This window comes from Hypomesus nipponensis, chromosome 11 (genome assembly GCF_054491055.1).
Source record: "Hypomesus nipponensis isolate SF chromosome 11, ASM5449105v1, whole genome shotgun sequence".
Taxonomy (NCBI): Eukaryota; Metazoa; Chordata; class Actinopteri; order Osmeriformes; family Osmeridae; genus Hypomesus; species Hypomesus nipponensis.
The window spans coordinates 13,241,204-13,257,623 of NC_140371.1; the positions used below are offsets into that span (position 1 = coordinate 13,241,204).

The 16,420-nt window shown below is 51.7% G+C and overlaps 2 protein-coding genes across 4 annotated transcripts; one reads left to right on the forward strand and one right to left on the reverse strand.

Annotated features, from left to right (window-relative positions):
- Positions 1 to 178: 178 nt before the first annotated feature.
- Positions 179 to 11,941, forward strand: rrbp1a (ribosome binding protein 1a). Of its 3 annotated transcripts, none has more exons than XM_084709525.1 (26): positions 179 to 377; positions 1,288 to 2,413; positions 3,533 to 3,690; positions 3,831 to 3,953; positions 4,274 to 4,426; positions 4,582 to 4,700; positions 5,090 to 5,243; positions 6,184 to 6,322; positions 6,542 to 6,717; positions 6,834 to 6,868; positions 6,954 to 7,067; positions 7,148 to 7,229; positions 7,318 to 7,343; positions 7,436 to 7,517; positions 7,667 to 7,756; positions 7,868 to 7,960; positions 8,137 to 8,226; positions 8,385 to 8,477; positions 9,090 to 9,161; positions 9,325 to 9,420; positions 9,545 to 9,628; positions 9,750 to 9,836; positions 10,621 to 10,704; positions 10,848 to 10,946; positions 11,139 to 11,282; positions 11,394 to 11,941. In XM_084709525.1, exons 2-26 carry the CDS (start codon positions 1,303 to 1,305, stop codon positions 11,430 to 11,432), a joined length of 3,543 nt encoding a protein of 1,180 aa, XP_084565651.1. In that variant the 5' UTR covers positions 179 to 377; positions 1,288 to 1,302; the 3' UTR covers positions 11,433 to 11,941. The 3 variants fall into 3 exon arrangements, with proteins under 3 accessions (XP_084565651.1, XP_084565650.1, XP_084565652.1); XM_084709524.1 differs by having other exon boundaries at positions 180 to 377; positions 7,315 to 7,343; XM_084709526.1 differs by lacking the exon at positions 9,750 to 9,836 and having other exon boundaries at positions 181 to 377; positions 7,315 to 7,343.
- cfl1l (cofilin 1 (non-muscle), like) lies at positions 11,616 to 15,322 on the reverse strand. The gene is made up of 5 exons (XM_084709527.1): positions 15,297 to 15,322; positions 14,815 to 14,880; positions 12,895 to 13,193; positions 12,662 to 12,738; positions 11,616 to 12,554 (listed from the first exon to the last, which is right to left on the reverse strand). Exons 2-5 carry the CDS (start codon positions 14,815 to 14,817, stop codon positions 12,439 to 12,441), a joined length of 495 nt encoding a protein of 164 aa, XP_084565653.1. The 5' UTR covers positions 14,818 to 14,880; positions 15,297 to 15,322; the 3' UTR covers positions 11,616 to 12,438.
- Between the last annotated feature and the right edge of the window lie 1,098 nt (positions 15,323 to 16,420).

Genomic DNA, 16,420 nt, shown 5'->3' on the forward strand with positions numbered 1-16,420 from the left:
CAATTATGTTACGTTATTAATCTGTACTTTCAAATCGACATACAGGAATAAAGCTTTTTGTTTAACGTACAGTGGGACTACAACTCCCAGATGCACCATGGTTGCTGGTTGGCTGCATGATTCAGTACATTCTAGCCAATTAGAGATCCTCTGGATTATTAGTAGCTATCTGGGGCAGCGGGCCAGCGCGTCTAGCTAGCTCAAAGTGCCACGACTTCACACAGACCTCCGTTACTTAGACGGATCAAAGCAGAGACTCGGATAATATAAAAAAAATAGAAATATTGAGTTTCTTTGAATTAATACATTTACCACTAATCACGGGTGTGTTCTTTCTCTTATTTGAAGCCCTTTAGCAACCTCAGCGGTGATATAAGGTAAGTTATGAATTATGATGGAATTTCGTTTAAACGCCAGCGCAGCAGCTAAAAATTAAATCTGCAACAAGAAAATAACAATGCGTGGTCTGCGGAGCTCATGTTTGTTTACTTGCTAGTTAGCGTGAATACAATATTGTCGTATTTTAGCTAGCTGTTGTTGCCGGGTGTAGACCGGTAAGTTAGCCAACAATATTAAGGGTATCAAAAGCACTTGCTAACAAGCTACCGTACCGGTAGTTAGCTTCTGCCGAGGCTGGTACAGTAGTGAACTAACGAGATTGACACATCTATGTTATGTGATTAACTCTTGGTTTAAAAACCAAAAAGCTAGCCATATCGCATAGTGTAGCTAAGTATACTAATGTGGACATAGCCTATGGTATTGGATGTAAAAGAATCTATGGACAGCCGGGATCACCTCCGGATGGGCGGAGTTTGGTTCTTTGAATGACCAAGACACGGTTGAGTCAAACACAGGCAATAAGTGCAATGATGGGAGACAAACGCAATACTGCAAATAGAACCAGTGGTTCTTCATGTCGACATGCAGTCACTTTATTGGCTAGATGGTGCTAATGAGCTATTAGGCTTAGAATATAGGCAACTGTCTGCCTCGGACAATGTCAGAATTTTTTTGTCTCAGCCAGAAGAGTTTGTGGGTGTTTATGAGCTTTTTGTCTGGGCTTGAAAACTAAATTGACTGTTGACAATAGTGGCGAGGTTTACTGTATGAGGCATTCATTACTGTTTCTGCTGGTTATTTTACCTTTCAAGGTTAGGATCTTTTTGATTGAAGGAAGACAACCTGGAAACCAATTGTACCCCCATAGATCTAAAACTATCTAGTGTATTGGATAATGTAGCAATCAAGACTAATAGGGTGATGCTGTGTTTTAATGTTTCACAGGACAAGTAAAGCATCATGATGGATATCTATGACCCCCAGACCTTGGGTGTCATGGTGTTTGGTGGCTTCATGGTGATCTCGGCCATTGCCATCGTGCTCGTTTCAACCTTCTCCATGAAGGAGACGTCGTACGAGGAAGCCCTGGCCAAGCAGCGCCGAGAGCTGGGCCAGATGCAGCCTCCGCGCCCTGACAGGAAGAAGAAGGACAAGGCCTCTGAGAAGAAGAACAGAGGGAAGAAGAAGGAGGACAAGCCCAACGGGAAACTCCCTGAGGTGGACCAAGTCTCTGAGGCGGAGCTCGTCGCCGACTCGGTCCCTGAGCCTGCCCCAGAGCCAGTCGCTGTCATCCCAGCCCCTGAACCTACCTCCGCCCCTGCTCCTGAGCCGCCTGCTGCCCACCTCAAGACCCCGGCTGCTGCCCCCGTAGAGGCCCCGCCTGCTCCCTCCCCAAAGGAGAAGAAGAAGAAGAAGGGAGCTAAAGTGGAGCCAGCCTCCACCCAATCTGCTCCTGCCCCTTCAAAATCAGCCCCTGCCCCCCCTAAATCCACAGCTGCCCCAGCCCCCCAGAAGTCTACCCCTGCCCCAGCCCCCCAGAAGTCTACCCCTGCCCCAGCCCCCCAGAAGTCTACCCCTGCCCCAGCCCCCCAGAAGTCTACCCCTGCCCCAGCCCCCCAGAAGTCTACCCCAGCCCCCCAGAAGTCTACCCCAGCCCCCCAGAAATCTACCCCAGCCCCCCAGAAATCTACCCCAGCCCCCCAGAAGTCTACACCTGCCCCAGCCCCCCAGAAATCTACCCCTGCTCCCCAGAAATCTACCCCTGCCCCAGCCCCCCAGAAATCTACCCCTGCCCCTGCCCCCCAGAAATCTGCCCCTGCCCCCCCTGCCCCCCAGAAATCTGCCCCTGCCCCCCAGAAATCTGCCCCTGCGCCCCAGAAATCTGCCCCTGCTTCCCAGAAGTCTGCCTCCCAGAAATCGGGCCCGGTAATGGAGGACGTGCCCGTGATGGCTGTGCCACCTGTGGGCTCCCAGCAGGCTGGGCCGGTTCCTGCAGTCTCCGCCAAAGGCCAGCTCAAGGGAGAAGCCTCCTCTAAGAAGAAGGCCTCTTCCAAGAAGAAAGCTGAGCCTGGTAAGGACACTGGCTGCCTCTTGTTACAAAAAAAATAATCAAATAATCGAACAGGCTTTGTGCTGTGAATCGAAGAAGTCACAATAACCTGGGCTATATTAGACCTTGTTTGAGAGACAGGCTTTTTCCTCCCTGTAGAAATATAGTCTTTGCCAAGTCAGGGTGTGGTCCGTTTCAAACGCAGTATGCAGGATGTGGTCCGAAGCCAAGACCTCTGTTCATCTCTGTCATTGTAACCACCAACTAGTGCATAGTCTGAGAGGAACATTATCCCACACTCTATAAATGTCTTCATTCCGCTATCTGTCTGTAGAAAACCATGGTAAAATTGCAGAGTAGTGGATTGCTTTTTGAAATGAGCAGCTGAAGATTTAGACGGCGTGTGTGTTGATACACAGACACAGCAAAGGACTTTGATGATTGCAAAAGCCCTCCCTTGGAGTGCCCAGCACACACACACACACACACACACACACACACACACACAGCAGTGTGTGTTGAGGTGGTCTAGCCTTGTCAGTAGGGATGAGCCTATGGTTCTGCGTCCATGGGAACGAGTGCAAGTGCACAGGGGTGGACACCGTCTGGCCCTACACCCTGGAGGGCAGAGAGCGCTGGCCTGTCCAAACAGCGCTGCCCTGTTGTGTTGGCTGACAAAAGCCCTCAGTGCCGTGACAATGGGGGCACTGTGCTGTCCCCAGGGCCCTCTCCGTCCTGGTGCCACCCTGCACCATCACCCTGTCCCCCCCCCCCCCACCCACCTCCACCCACAGCCCTGTAGCCGGGCGAGAAGTCACACTCATCCCGATGGCATGTCACCAGGCCTGGCATTCTTGAAACGTTTGGCTTGTACCACTCAACACGCACACACAGCCGCTTACAGACAATGCGCCAGGCTTCCCCTGCTTTTACAAGTTGACAGCCTTCACCGACGGGCAATTCCCGTTGCCCGACCGGTCTTGTTAAGACGAGCCGCTGTCTTTTTTTTTCTTTTTTTGTTTAAAGGGGCAAGGGGATGCCCATGGCCTGCCGTGTCAGAAATGTTTAGCCGTCCGGCCCCCCGTGTTTCGTCAAAGAGTAACCCCTGTCTCTCCTCCTCCTCCTCCTCCTCCCCCCCAGTGGCAGCCGCGGAGCTGGGCGCGGACGCTCCCCTGCAGCTGCCCTACAAGGCCCTGCTCTCCGCCGTCAGCAGCATGGCATTCAGCGAGGGCGAGGCCCAGCGCCTCGTGGAGATCCTGTCGGACCGGGCCGGCGTGGTGCACGGCACCTGGCACACGGTAAGGGGGGAAAGACGCTTCTCGGCCGGAGGAGGCGGTAACACCTGTTTTGGCTGCGGGCTGAGGCGTGGAGGAGTTCCGTCGCCATGGTTCGTTGTGGGACTGATGCGCACTCTCTGTGTGTGTGTGTGTGTGTTTAGGCCACACAGAAGGGGGACCCAGTGGCTGTGCTTAAGAAGCAGCTGGAGGAGAGAGACAAACAGCTGGCTGCCGAACAAGAGGACATGGCCGCCACCAAGAACCGTGTCAGAGACATCAGCAAGGTGAGGCCCAAGTCCCCCCGCGCCCCGCTCACCACCCCGTCTCACACAGGGAACCACCTGTACCGGCAGCTGTCGTGCCATTTACCTTTAGTCATTCAGCAGACGCTCTTATCCAGAGCGACTTACAGTAGGAACAGGGACATTCCCCCCGGGGCAAGTAGGCTGAAGTGCCTTGCCCAGGGACACAACGTCATTTGGCACGAACTGGCAACTTTCAGATTACGAGCCCGACTCCCTCACCGCTCAGCCACCTGACTCCAGGGTCTGATCTGAATGACACTGGCGCAGAGAGACGTGCTGACCGTCGTGCTTGTGTCCAGGAGCTGCTGGCCGAGAAGGCCAAGGTGGCCACGGTGGAGACCAGGCTGAGCTCCCAGCTGAGCAAGCGGGAGCAGGAGATGATCGCCCTCCAGGCGCGCATGCAGGCCAGCTACCAGGACCACGTGGGGCAGACCCAGAGGCTTAACGCCAAGGTGAGCCGAGGGGGGCGGGGGAGGAGAGGTCACGGGTCCCAACGCCATGGAAGCGCTTAGCAGCACGGAACGGTGGTTGTCTCCCGGCCGAGCCTCAGCGATCCTGCGTCTCCTCCCTCTCTCCTGTTGTCCCTCTCCCTCCATCCCTCCCGCAGGTGGTGAGTCTGCAGGAGCAGCTGGAGAAGGGCCCCAGCGCCCAGCTGACCCGTCTGCAGCAGGAGAACAGCATCCTGAGGGAAGCCCTCGAAAAATCCAACAGCCAGGCTGAGAGCGTGTAAGCCCCCAAGAGCGTGCAGAGTGCTGGTGGATGTGGAGGAGTATGGTGGTGGTGGGCGGGAGGGGGGAGGTGGAGATGGTGTGGGGAGGGTGGAGGTGGGTGGGTTGTGTCTGGCTTTGAAGGTTAACAGCTGCCTTTTAGTAGCCGGAATGTTCTAGCGGATTCGAATCAAGTCGGGCCTCGCTGTCTCCACCAATCTTAAGTGTGAAACGATCAAAGTGGGACCCGGTGTTGCAGCACGGTTAAAAGGCTGACATAGCCGTAGTCAGACATAGCATGCCGCTCTGCCTACAGGCCGACGTTCACCCCAAACCCCTTCCAGTGTGCACGCGTGATTGAACCGTCTCCCTGACTCCTCCTCTGGCTTCTTCCCCCCCCCCCCCCAGACTCAACGCGGAGCTAGCCCAGCTGCGACAGGACTGCGCCAAGCTGAGCCAGGAGCTGGGGGAGAGGAAGGAGAGCCAGCGGGCTGACGAGCACCTCAGGACGGGCCTGGAGGCCAAGCTGTCGGCCGCAGAGCACCAGCTGTCCCAGCTCCAGGTCTGCAGCGGCAGCGTCCTCTAAACCAACAGGGGGGGATTACATGTGGAGGGCAGGGTTTTCCCTTCCTGGTCACAGCCTAGCACATCCATCTGGTTGGATGTTGACCTGAATCACTGGACAGATTTGTTTCAATTATCATTTTTTATATATATATATTTTTTTGCATTTTTTTTTTTGCCTTTTATGACTATTGGATAGAGAGACAGGAAATGTGTGGGAGAGAGGGGGGGGGGGAGACATGCAGAAACGGCCAGAGCAGGGGATTCAAACCTAGGCTTCTGCGCTACGCCCTCTCCCCGCATGGTACGCGTTCTACCCGCTAAGCCCCACGGCCACGTCGTATTAAATCATGCATGGCGAGCCTTCCACCTGTACCCTGGGCCTCTAATGCCACGCTCGCTGCCACCGCCTTGTCATTACAGAGCTCTAGCTGCCTGGAATGTGCCCCGCGCAGTTGCGGGGCTGCCGGGGAAACGCTTCCAAGCACCAGCTGGAATGCGTGCGTGCGTGCAGGAGCAGACCCATTCGTAGACAGGTTGCCCATTAAGGCGCAGCCAGTAAACACACCCGTAAATGCTACAGTGAGATGCATGTTGACTGGTCTGCATGCAGGGCGTCTAAAATTGGCACGTCCTTTGTGTAATGGGAAGTCGGAAGGGAGTGAGTCAATATTTCCCGACAGTCAAATGTTCATTGTGTCTAATTATTAACTAGCTTGTACCCGGCGTGTCGATCAACACATGATGTAATGGAAAGTCTTTATAAGACAATAGACAAAAACACTTAATTTGTTCTTATTATTTCCTTATTTGCTCTGTCATGCCACGTACTGAGGTGTTTTCTCGCCGACCTAAAAAAAAACAACAAAAAAAAACAATGTTGTTGCATCTGCCTCCCCCTGGTGTCCAATGTGTGTCGGTGCGTCCTCCATCTCCAGGCCAGCGGGGCGCAGAGTGAGCAGGCGCTGCAGGGCAGGCTGGAGGAGGTGTCCGAGGAGCTGCGGAGCGCCCAGAGCAGCTGCGGCAGCCTGCAGGCCCGCCTGGAGAAAGCCCAGCAGGACAACGCCGCCGTCTCAGGTGAGGAGCCGGCAGCACCACGCCAGATCTGTCAGTACCTGGGGAAGTGGAACTGGGGGAAATACATTTCTGGGTGTCTACTGAGTGGGGGGGGGAGGGAGTCGGAGGGACTTGGGTCGCGGCAGGAGGAGAGATTGGGAGTCTGAGTGGGACGCCGGGCCGAGGGAAATCAGGCGGGTAGGCGCAGCGCGTGACCGGTCTGTGCCGGCCCCTCTGCAGAGCTCCAGGTCCGCGTGGGCAGCACGGAGGCTGAGCTGGAGGAGCGCTCCGCCCAGGTGCAGGCCCTGACGGCCCGGCTGGAGCAGGCGGAGGCGGAGAAGAGCCGGCTGGAGGAGCAGGTGGGCTCCATCAACGCGCTGCTGGAGGCCAGCCAGGGGGACGACCAGGACAGCCAGGTGAGAGCACGGCCCTGTCCAGACACACCCTGGTGAGAGGGAAGACAGCCCTCCTCCGTCCAACCTGTCTTGGTCGTTGGCTAAGGAAGTGCGTTTTTGATTTTTGGTTTTGTCAGGCAAAATCGGCAGAGCTGGAACAGCTGAGGCGAAGGTAAGCCCGCCGCCCTTTTGGTCTCGCGCTCAGCGCCCGGGACAGCGTCGTCCCTCTGTCGACATCACGGCGTGTGGTTTCTCAGCATGCAGGAGAGGGGGGGGGAGCTGGCAGCCGTGCAGGAGGAGCTGAAGCAGCTCAAGGAGAAGCAGCAGGAAGTGACCTCGCAGGAAGTGACCTCGGAGCAGGCTACCAGCAGGTGTGACGAGGAGGCGTCCGTCTCGATGGCTGTCAGAATCCTCCTCTGGATGCTTTAACCCTTTTCTGTTCTACCTTCAGCGAACACGCCGGCGTGGTGGCGTCTCTTGAAGACCAACTGAAACAACTCAGGGAAGAAATGGAAACACTCAAAAACACACCTGTAAGTTTTGCCGCTCGATGTGCTTCGTCGGGCTTCACGTTTATGCTCTAAACTGAGTCTAAATGGACACCTTTTTCTGTTTCAGCAGTCAGAAGTGACCCTACTACAGAACAGGTAAACGGTGCAGCTTTGACACGTGATGAAACCGCGGCCTGTCTTTGAGCTCCGGGTGTCTAACTCTTGTTTGTGTCTGGCTCGGGTGGCAGTCTGACAGAACGGGACGCCACGGTCACATCACTACAGGAGGAGCTCAGAGAAGCAAGAGAACAATCACAGACCGCCCACGACGTACGTTTCCGGTCCTTTCCTCTGCTGAAACGAGTCAAAATAAAAACATCATCTCTACCCAATCTTTACTGACTGGATGCTGCCCCATTCATGGTTGTTTGGGTCTCTCATTACAAAGATCTTGCTTTTTTGTTCTTTTTTTCTTCAAGGGCGCGTTGACACAGCTAAGAATGTTCCAGATGGAGACCAAAGACGCACTACAGACACTCTTCCCACACATAGATGTGGAATCAGAGCAGGTAGGAGAACGGACAGGCACAGTCTGCTGGATAAACCGACACTGGATAACCTTTAACATACATTTGAGACAATCTTATGTTTGCATGTTTCCCCCCCCCCCCCCCATCCAGTCAAACTGGCTGCAGACATTTGCAGAGAAAGCACAGGAGGCTCTTGCGGCGCTCCAATCGAGCCAGGAGCCTCAACAGAGCACAGAGCTGCCGGTAAGCGATGGACGATGGGGATTTTCGGTGGTGATGATGAGGAAGTTGGGTGATGAAGGTTCTGATGTGTGTGTTACTGTGTGTGTGTGTGCCTTGCTGTGTGTGTGTTACTGTGTGTATGTGTGTCTTGCTGTGTGTGTGTTACTGTGTGTGTGTGTTGCTGTGTGGCGCGCCAGGAGCTCCTGGAGAAGCTCAAGGAATCCGAGGAGAGCCGCGGAACTCTCCAGGCCGAGTGCGACCAGTACAGAAGCGTCCTGGCCGAGACGGTGAGCGCCCCAGTGTCCACCACCCGTAGGCTCCGGCACGTTCCGGTGGTACAGAATGCCCGTTGTGTGTGTCTGTGTCTCCCCTCCTGTGAGCGTGAGAGGCTTGGTTCGAGTTTGATCGGATGCAGGCGTGTTGACGAGTCCCGTCCCGTCCACAGGAGGGCATGCTGAATGACCTGCAGAAGAGCGTGGAGGAGGAGGAGACGGTGTGGAAGGAGAAGCTGGCCCAGTCTGGAGAGCAGTTGAAGGAGGTGAAGCCCGGCCTTTTGTTTTTTTTTTCTGCGTTGAGCCCTGTTGTGGGACCCGCTGTGCTCCCCTCTCTGTGCTCCCCTCTCTGTGCTCCCCTCTCTGTGCTCCCCTCTCTGTGCTCCCCTCTCTGTGCTCCCCTCTCTGTGCGCCCCTCTCTGTGCTCCCCTCTCTGTGCTCCCCTCTCTGTGCTCCCCTCTCTGTGCGCCCCTCTCTGTGCTCCCCTCTCTGTGCTCCCCTCTCTGTGCGCCCCTCTCTGTGAGCCCCTCTCTGTGCTCCCCTCTCTGTGCTCCCCTCTCTGTGCTCCCCTCTCTGTGCTCCCCTCTCTGTGCGCCCCTCTCTGTGCTCCCCTCTCTGTGCGCCCCTCTCTGTGCTCCCCTCTCTGTGCTCCCTTCTCTGTGCCCCTCTCTGTGCGCCCCTCTCTGTGCGCCCCTCTCTGTGCGCCCCTCTCTGTGCTCCCCTCTCTGTGCTCCCCTCTCTGTGCTCCCCTCTCTGTGCTCCCCTCTCTGTGCTCCCCTTTCTGTGCGCCCCTCTCTGTGCGCCCCTCTCTGTGCGCCCCTCTCTGTGCGCCCCTCTCTGTGCTCCCTGTTCTGACTGGAAGCTCGTTTCACCCCCAGGCTCTGGAGAAGGTCCACACTCTGGAGAACACCGCAGAGATGCTGAGGGCGGAAAACAGCAACACGCAACAGGTGCACCAATTGATTTATTGCGGTACAAGTGTGTTTTTTCCCTATGGGATCGATACATTTATCTCATCTCATACACATGCGTTTAAAGAGGTGATGTGTGTGTGTGTGTGTGTGTGCCCTTTCTGTGTCCTGATGACCGTGCTCGCTTGTTTTTGCCTCCCAGTTGAAGGAGCAGTTGATGCTTCTGGAGGCCCAGCTGGAGAAACAGTCGGACTGTTCCGTCCCAGACAGCCAGGGTCACTCAGAAGAGATGACGCAGGTTGGCAGAGCACGACATCAGTCCTCCAACCAGCGTTTGAAATCAAGCCCGAGTGACCTGAGGTGTTGTGCGTGTCTGGTGTCTCACCTGCCTTGTGTGTGTATATACGCCCCCCCCTCCCCAGCTGCAGAAAATGCTGTGTGAGTCTCAGAGGCAGCTGGAGTCTGCCCAGAGGGAAGCCCAGGCCCAGAGGGAGGAGCGAGCGATGGTGAGTCTGCGGCGCCCACGCCACTGGGGAGGTAGAACGGGACGGAGGGGGAGGGAGGGGGGAAGAGCTCCAGAGAGGAGTCCAGAGACTGTTCACCCAGCGTGCAGCTTCCCCTGTCCAGGTCAGGGAGCAGCTGAGCGAGGCGACGGAGCGAGCTCAGAGAGGGGAGGCTCCCGGGCCACAGAACGGCTCGGCCGAGCCCAATCAGGTCAGGGAGCCGTGTGGGATGGGGGGGGGGGGGGGGGGGGGGTGCTGGACACTGTTCATGACCCTCACCTGAGCTCCAAGAGATCTCTCTTGTCCATAGATGATGCCGGACAACTCGTGTCCTGCTGGTATCAGACGTACGCATCTCTAACGAGGTCTACAGTACACACATTATTTTGGACGGATAAAACGGTCCAGAGATGCAAACTGTTTGTGTAGTTCCTAACGGGCTTGTGCCTGTCTTAAAGTGAGCCATGGGGGAGGTTCCAGGATGTTGCCAGTCCCTGTTGTTATTTGAGATCATGTTGAGATTTCTCCTCAGGGCCTGTGGGTTCAGTTTGTCCAGCATAGTACCTCCTCCACAGCTACTGACAACGCTAACCTCTCTTAATTGTTGTTGATCCGGAGTGCGCTTTCTCTCTCTCTCTTTACCCTCTCTGCCGCTGTTAACCCTAACCACTGCTTCTCTCGTTGTAGCATGCTCAGCCCTCAGGTTCCTTTTTCGGCTTTGAGATTTTGTTTTGCGTCTTTCGTACAGCACATCGTTTTGCCATTTTGCCTGCTGTGGATTGAAACGAGCACTAACACGGCACTGAGTCGGCCAACGGGGGCGTGCATCACTAAACGCTAATCGACGGGCACATTTCACACAGCGGGTTTCCCCCAGCACGTCTTGGTGTCTGTGATGTTTATCCTCATCCTTTCCACTCAATTCTCCCCTCGCTGACCCTGTGCGCTCGACTATGTTGGCGCGTGCGTTCCAACTGTCCTCTGTGTGTGTTCAGATGCAGTCGAAGCTGACCCAGACCGCAGAGAAGCTGCAGGGCGAGGAGGCGCTGAGACTGCAGGTGTCGGAGGAGTTCCAACAGGTGACGTCGCCTCCCTAGATCAGTGACCAGGGCAGCAAACTCACACTGGGACCACCACGGTGCTTCCCGCCTAGATCTTGGGGGTTTTGGTCCATCCAAGGAAAATCCTCTTCTGGTAACGCCTCTTGTGTTATCGTGTCCAGGCTCAGAAGACCGTCTCTGACCTGCAGACTCAGCTGGACCTCCTGAAGGCTGCTGGGGACGTCCCTCAGGGGGACGTGGAGGACGTGGCCCAGCTGAAGGTACACATGTCAGCCTCGCTCTGGACCGTGACCTCCTGCCAGATGGACAGGAGTGGCGGCCTGGGCCTGGGCCTGGGGCTGTGGCATGCCTGCTGCCTTTCCTCTCTGTCTGAGGCTGACGCGACCCTGTGGGTCTCTGGGCTCTGCTAAGGCGTAAAGGTTAAGATGCTCCTCTTCCCCCTTCTCCCACAGGAGCGGCTGGAGAAGGAGAAGAAGCTGTCCAAAGACCTGGGCCAGGCGGCCACCAAGCTGCAGCAGCTCCTCAAAGCCTGTCAGGACCAGCTCGCCAAAGAGAAAGAGACGGTCCTGACATTACAGGGATGCTCAGACGGCAAGGTAGAACTCTTGTTAGCCGTGGTATGAATATTCCAGCTACGAGCGCCAGCCGTCAACGAGCGGCGATTTGAGACGCGTTGGTTCATTAGGTCCTTTTCTGCTGTGTTTCAGGGAGAGAGTTTGGAACTGAAAGAAGGAACGTCTGTTTGAGTCTCAGGAGGACACTACTACCCAACTGCCAAAAATGCCTTATGATAACCAGTTCTGCATTCCCGCCCCCCCCCCCCCCGCCCCATAAAAAAAAAAATGTTCTTCTTTCTCGTACTGTAGTTGATTGCAACTTCTCAAAGAATCACACGCTTGTTATGAACATTTCATACTGTGACGAAGGCACAGAATTGAAACTAATTTTTATTTTATTTTTTATCTACATTCCATCAACAACTCTGGCCATGTCAGATGTTATTATCCTCTCTGCCTTCTATTGTAATGAATCCCCTGTAGTTGTGTTTAAAGGGACCGTGTGTGCGTTGAATGCACATCAAACTGTGCAATTACTTTGTAAATGTCTTATGCGTTTGAATGATGGGAACCGTATATGGTACACGTACGCAATACATTGGAGGTCTCCTGTCCTCTGTATCTGGCTGCAAACGCGTAGACATTTGATAAATAATAAACTATGATGAAGCTCATATGATGCTTTATTGTTGACTGGACAGTGCTTTTTTGTGGTGAATTATGGTATCACAAACTCATGTTTTGAACATTCTTACAACATGGGAAAAATCTATTACGTACAAGAATAATTGTTGTATTTTCATGGTTTTAGATAGTAGAATACTGAAGTAGTCTGCTCTGGCAAGAAGCGGGTGATTGAGGTCATCTTAGGCACAGCTTGTAACAATGGTGCACTAAGATCTTGAGAACATAGTTGGTCTAGACACACGAGGTCTACATACTTACAGAAAACCAAAGAAGGAATCGGGCATTTCAACAAAAAAAAAAAAAAAAAGTGGTTAGATGGCAGACTTTTGGAAGTGATGGAATAAGTGGAAAGTGGAATTTGGCACGGATGGATCTGAAAGGTCCATACTGTTACAATGTAGTACCACTGTGCTGTTCACTGAGGTACATTACATTGGTAAACAGTCTGATTGGACACACAGGCAGCCGGATAATGCATTAGAGCAATGAATGACACCCCTGAAGCACATTATATTTCCTTTCCCTCCAGTTTCTTAACAAGGCCTCTCCCTCCTAATTTGTCAATGAAAACGGAGGCGTCTTTGGTGTCTCCGAGGTCGTTCACCTGCCACTCAAACTTGATCCCTGTGAAACACATGAAAACTCAATCTGTCAATGTACATCTTCTGTCAACAACATCGAATCAGCTGTAAAATCCACATTTGTTTCGTAAACCTTTTGAAAATACTCACCACGGAAGAGTTGTCTGATGGCTTGCTTTGAGCTGGCATAGAGAAGTTTGGCTTTGATGGGAGATGTATCAGGAGCCCTAATATTAACACACAGGGAGCCATAGTAAAACATTGTGTTTAGTCATTAACTCATTCTCAGGCAACACATGGAAATAGTGAACCACATTGCCCACAATGCATTGCATAGTGGTTTTTCAGAAGTTTATAGCTGTCTGCTGAAGAGGTTAGCCTACCACATGATGAAGACCAGGTCCTCCTTAACACTATCCTTAGTCTCATAGGAGCAGTCATAGAGAGCATAGCGACAGGTGTCCACGGGAAGCTGGCTGACAATCTTACTGAAGACGTTTTCCTCTCCTTCCAGATCTTTCACTTGCAGGGTGCCTTTCTCATCCACGATGATGGACTTTTCATCGTCGCTGATCCGAAACAGCACTAGTTTGAGCTGTTCCTCCGCAATGTCTCCTGAATGACGCGTCCTGATCTTCTCAAACACTATCTTGACTTCATCATCGACCCTCACGCCAGATGCCTGATTAATGGGAAGATCGAAACTGTTTTTGAGGTAGAGTGTAGTGTTGGGTCTGTTCAATATGGGCTCATTAACACGTCAAATTTGTACATTGGCTTAGTTTAGGCACAAACCATTTCTGGCACACCTTAATTGCATTGCATGTAATCCTCTCTCAAGACCTTAAGGGCATAAATAACTGAATGGATACTCATTTACTATTCCCATGCTACTCATTCACTACCCACTTCAAGGCTCATAAGCTCCAAGTGCATGAATGAGTCATTCCAGCAACTACTGTACACTGTCACACACATGCTACTAGGAGTTCTCTCAATCCCAGAATTCCAGCCAGATGCCAGACATGACTGATGCATGCTTGGGCATAACAGGACACGTCCAACCTATTGCAACACAAAAAAGCAAGAATCCACTGCCAACTCATTCCAGTCACATATTCCATCTACAGAATGTTTGCCTGGCAAAATAACCAATGGAAAGTCCAAATTGTTTTTGTGTGTATGTCAAAGCAAGTGTGCTACTGGCAGATGCCATACAGCTAAACAAGCTGGAGCACTAGTCTTTCCATATAGTAAAGGGTAAAAGGTGTCAGATGGCTGAGCGGTTAGGGAGTCAGGCTATTAATCAGAAGGTTTTTGGTTCGATTGCCGGCCGTGCAAAATGACGTTGTGTTCTTGGGCAAGGCACTTCACCCTACTTGCCTCGGGGGAATGTCCCTGTACTAACTGTAAGTCGCTCTGGATAAGAGCGTCTGCTAAATGACTAAATGTAAATGTAAAGTGACACATTACTAGTTATCATCAGTCACACTGTCATGCAGTCAGGTAACATGATCAACTGCAATTCAGGAAGTCTGAAGCATCAGTTACCATTTTATATGTACCCAAGAAATAGCTGTCTAACTCACTACTTTGGACTGAACTGATATTGATCTCCACGATTTAAAGACAAAAACATATGCTCTGTTTGTAATTATACGGTTAGCTTAAGGGTGGGGTTATGACATACAAGTCTTGACATCCCACTTGAACACAAATATAGGATGGGATTCATGGGAAAACAAGAAACGACACCTGTTACATGTCAGCTGTAAGCTGGACACACTAAAGGTGGACTTGTATTAAGTGCTAGTGTAGATACATTATCCTTAAAACTATCCGTAGACCTTATCCCCCTGAGAAGGGCAAGGCTTCATCTCTGTTGCATTCCAGTCACAGTACAACATGTCAGCACTAGCAAACCAACCCAAGGCATTCTCTCAAAATGCATGAAGCACCTATCGAAAACATTAGTACACCCGACGGAAAATACATTCCAAAGCATCCAAATGGTTCGATCACACAGACAGTTGCAATGAGTCTTGAGCTATGTTAAAAAATGAAATCAATGTTTCCATAGCAATCATTTTTTGAATATTTATATTTCAGTTAAAGATTGGGAAGTTCCTAAGAGATTTGGTAATGGTTTTTGTGAAGGCTGGAAAGAGATGAACGGTCCCTTCAGCCTCCACTAAATTCAAAGAATTCCAATAACGTTTGTTCTCATAATTTTTGTTATCCAATCTATAAACTTCTGCAAAATACAGAGCGGTTTGTTGTAGCGCTATGGGAAATCTACTCACCATTGTTGCTGCTGTTGTGCGGGGAGGATAGATAGGAGAACAAGGGCTGTTGAACACGAGGCAGTTCTTTTGGAAAGAAAGGAAGGAAAACAAGTTCTGTCAAGTGGGTGGAGGAAGTGGAACTAAACACACCTCTCAAACCAGGCTTAGCCCTCAGGTGTCAAAAGATTACCTGCAGGTATACTGCATAACTTGTGTTTTCTTACATTACTCTAAATGCTTTCTACGTGGAAATTAGATCATAACCTAGCACTTGGCTGAAGACAACATTATAAAAAAGTGAATTCAACCTAAGACAGTAAATTGCCTTAGTAAATAATGACTTTTTGGTGGGGAGTGCACAGGTTATCTGGAGCCAATAGGGGGTAGGAGTTGAAAAGAACACCCATATATGGTGAACAAGTCAGTCCTCATAAGAAACATGCCTGACATCCTTATATGGCAGAAGACAAGACAAGTAGGTAGACAAGAGGGATACATACTTTGAGATTCACCTCTCTACAGAGGAAAAATGAGACCTTCCCTAATTGCAATACATTTGAACAATGATCACATCAAAACGTGATACTTCCGGCATGGCACTCTGGCAGCGAGCTTCATTACATTCATTAACTACACCTGTGTTGGCCTGCTTCTAAGCCTATTGGCCCACGTCCGATAATGCAGCATTATACGCCCGCATGGATACGCAAACACTCACTCCCGGTTGTTTTATTATTGTGCTGCCACCCTCCACCATCCCCATCTCCCCATGTTGTCTTTATGTTACTGGGGGGATTATTTCTCTATTTGCTCCCTGCCTCATATTCTTTGTACGTTGCCCTCTAATGCCAGATGCAGGGAGTGCTTCCCCTAGATACATCCACTCCCCCAAAGTCCAACTATTTTGTTGTCTATGGTTATCAATAAACGCTCCAATCTAATTCTTGAGTGTCTTGACTGAATTATCTGTTTGGTGGGACAGAAACTCGTCCAAGACGACTTGGAGCAGAGTCTTGCATTTTGTTGTTGTATTTGATTTCTTTCTGGAAGCAGAAAGTGTTTGTGGCCAAGTCAAACATCCTACAGAAAACCAGATTCCAATACCACACTAGCTTGACATGTGATGCTCACTCTTATCCTGTTTGCTCACCACTCTTACAGTACTGGCTGTGAGAACTGACATTTGGATGTGGACACATGTAGTCTACTGCAGATGGCCTTTGACTTCTGATACACATTATATTGTATAACACACAGATTGAGGGAGGATGACGGGAGCACTGTGCTGGAACGCGTTGCTGTTCAAGAGTCTATCACCTCAGGGCTGAAGGATGAAGCATGACCAGTTTTTACAGACACGGGGGTGCTTACTGCTTGTTGCAAATCCAATTTATGAGGGACTGTGGACGACTCGAACACAGCATACGCCTACACACTGGTTAGGAAGGGCTGTTAGCACAGGTTATTTCCTATGTTCATAACAACAGATCATTCCTCATGTAGACACCAGACCCATCACACATACTTCCCTGATACCTGGAGGACAAAAGCAAAAAAGACAAACGAGCGAGGCACAACTCTGATGTCGGTATCGGATTTGTGGAATTCTCCTTGATCACAGAGT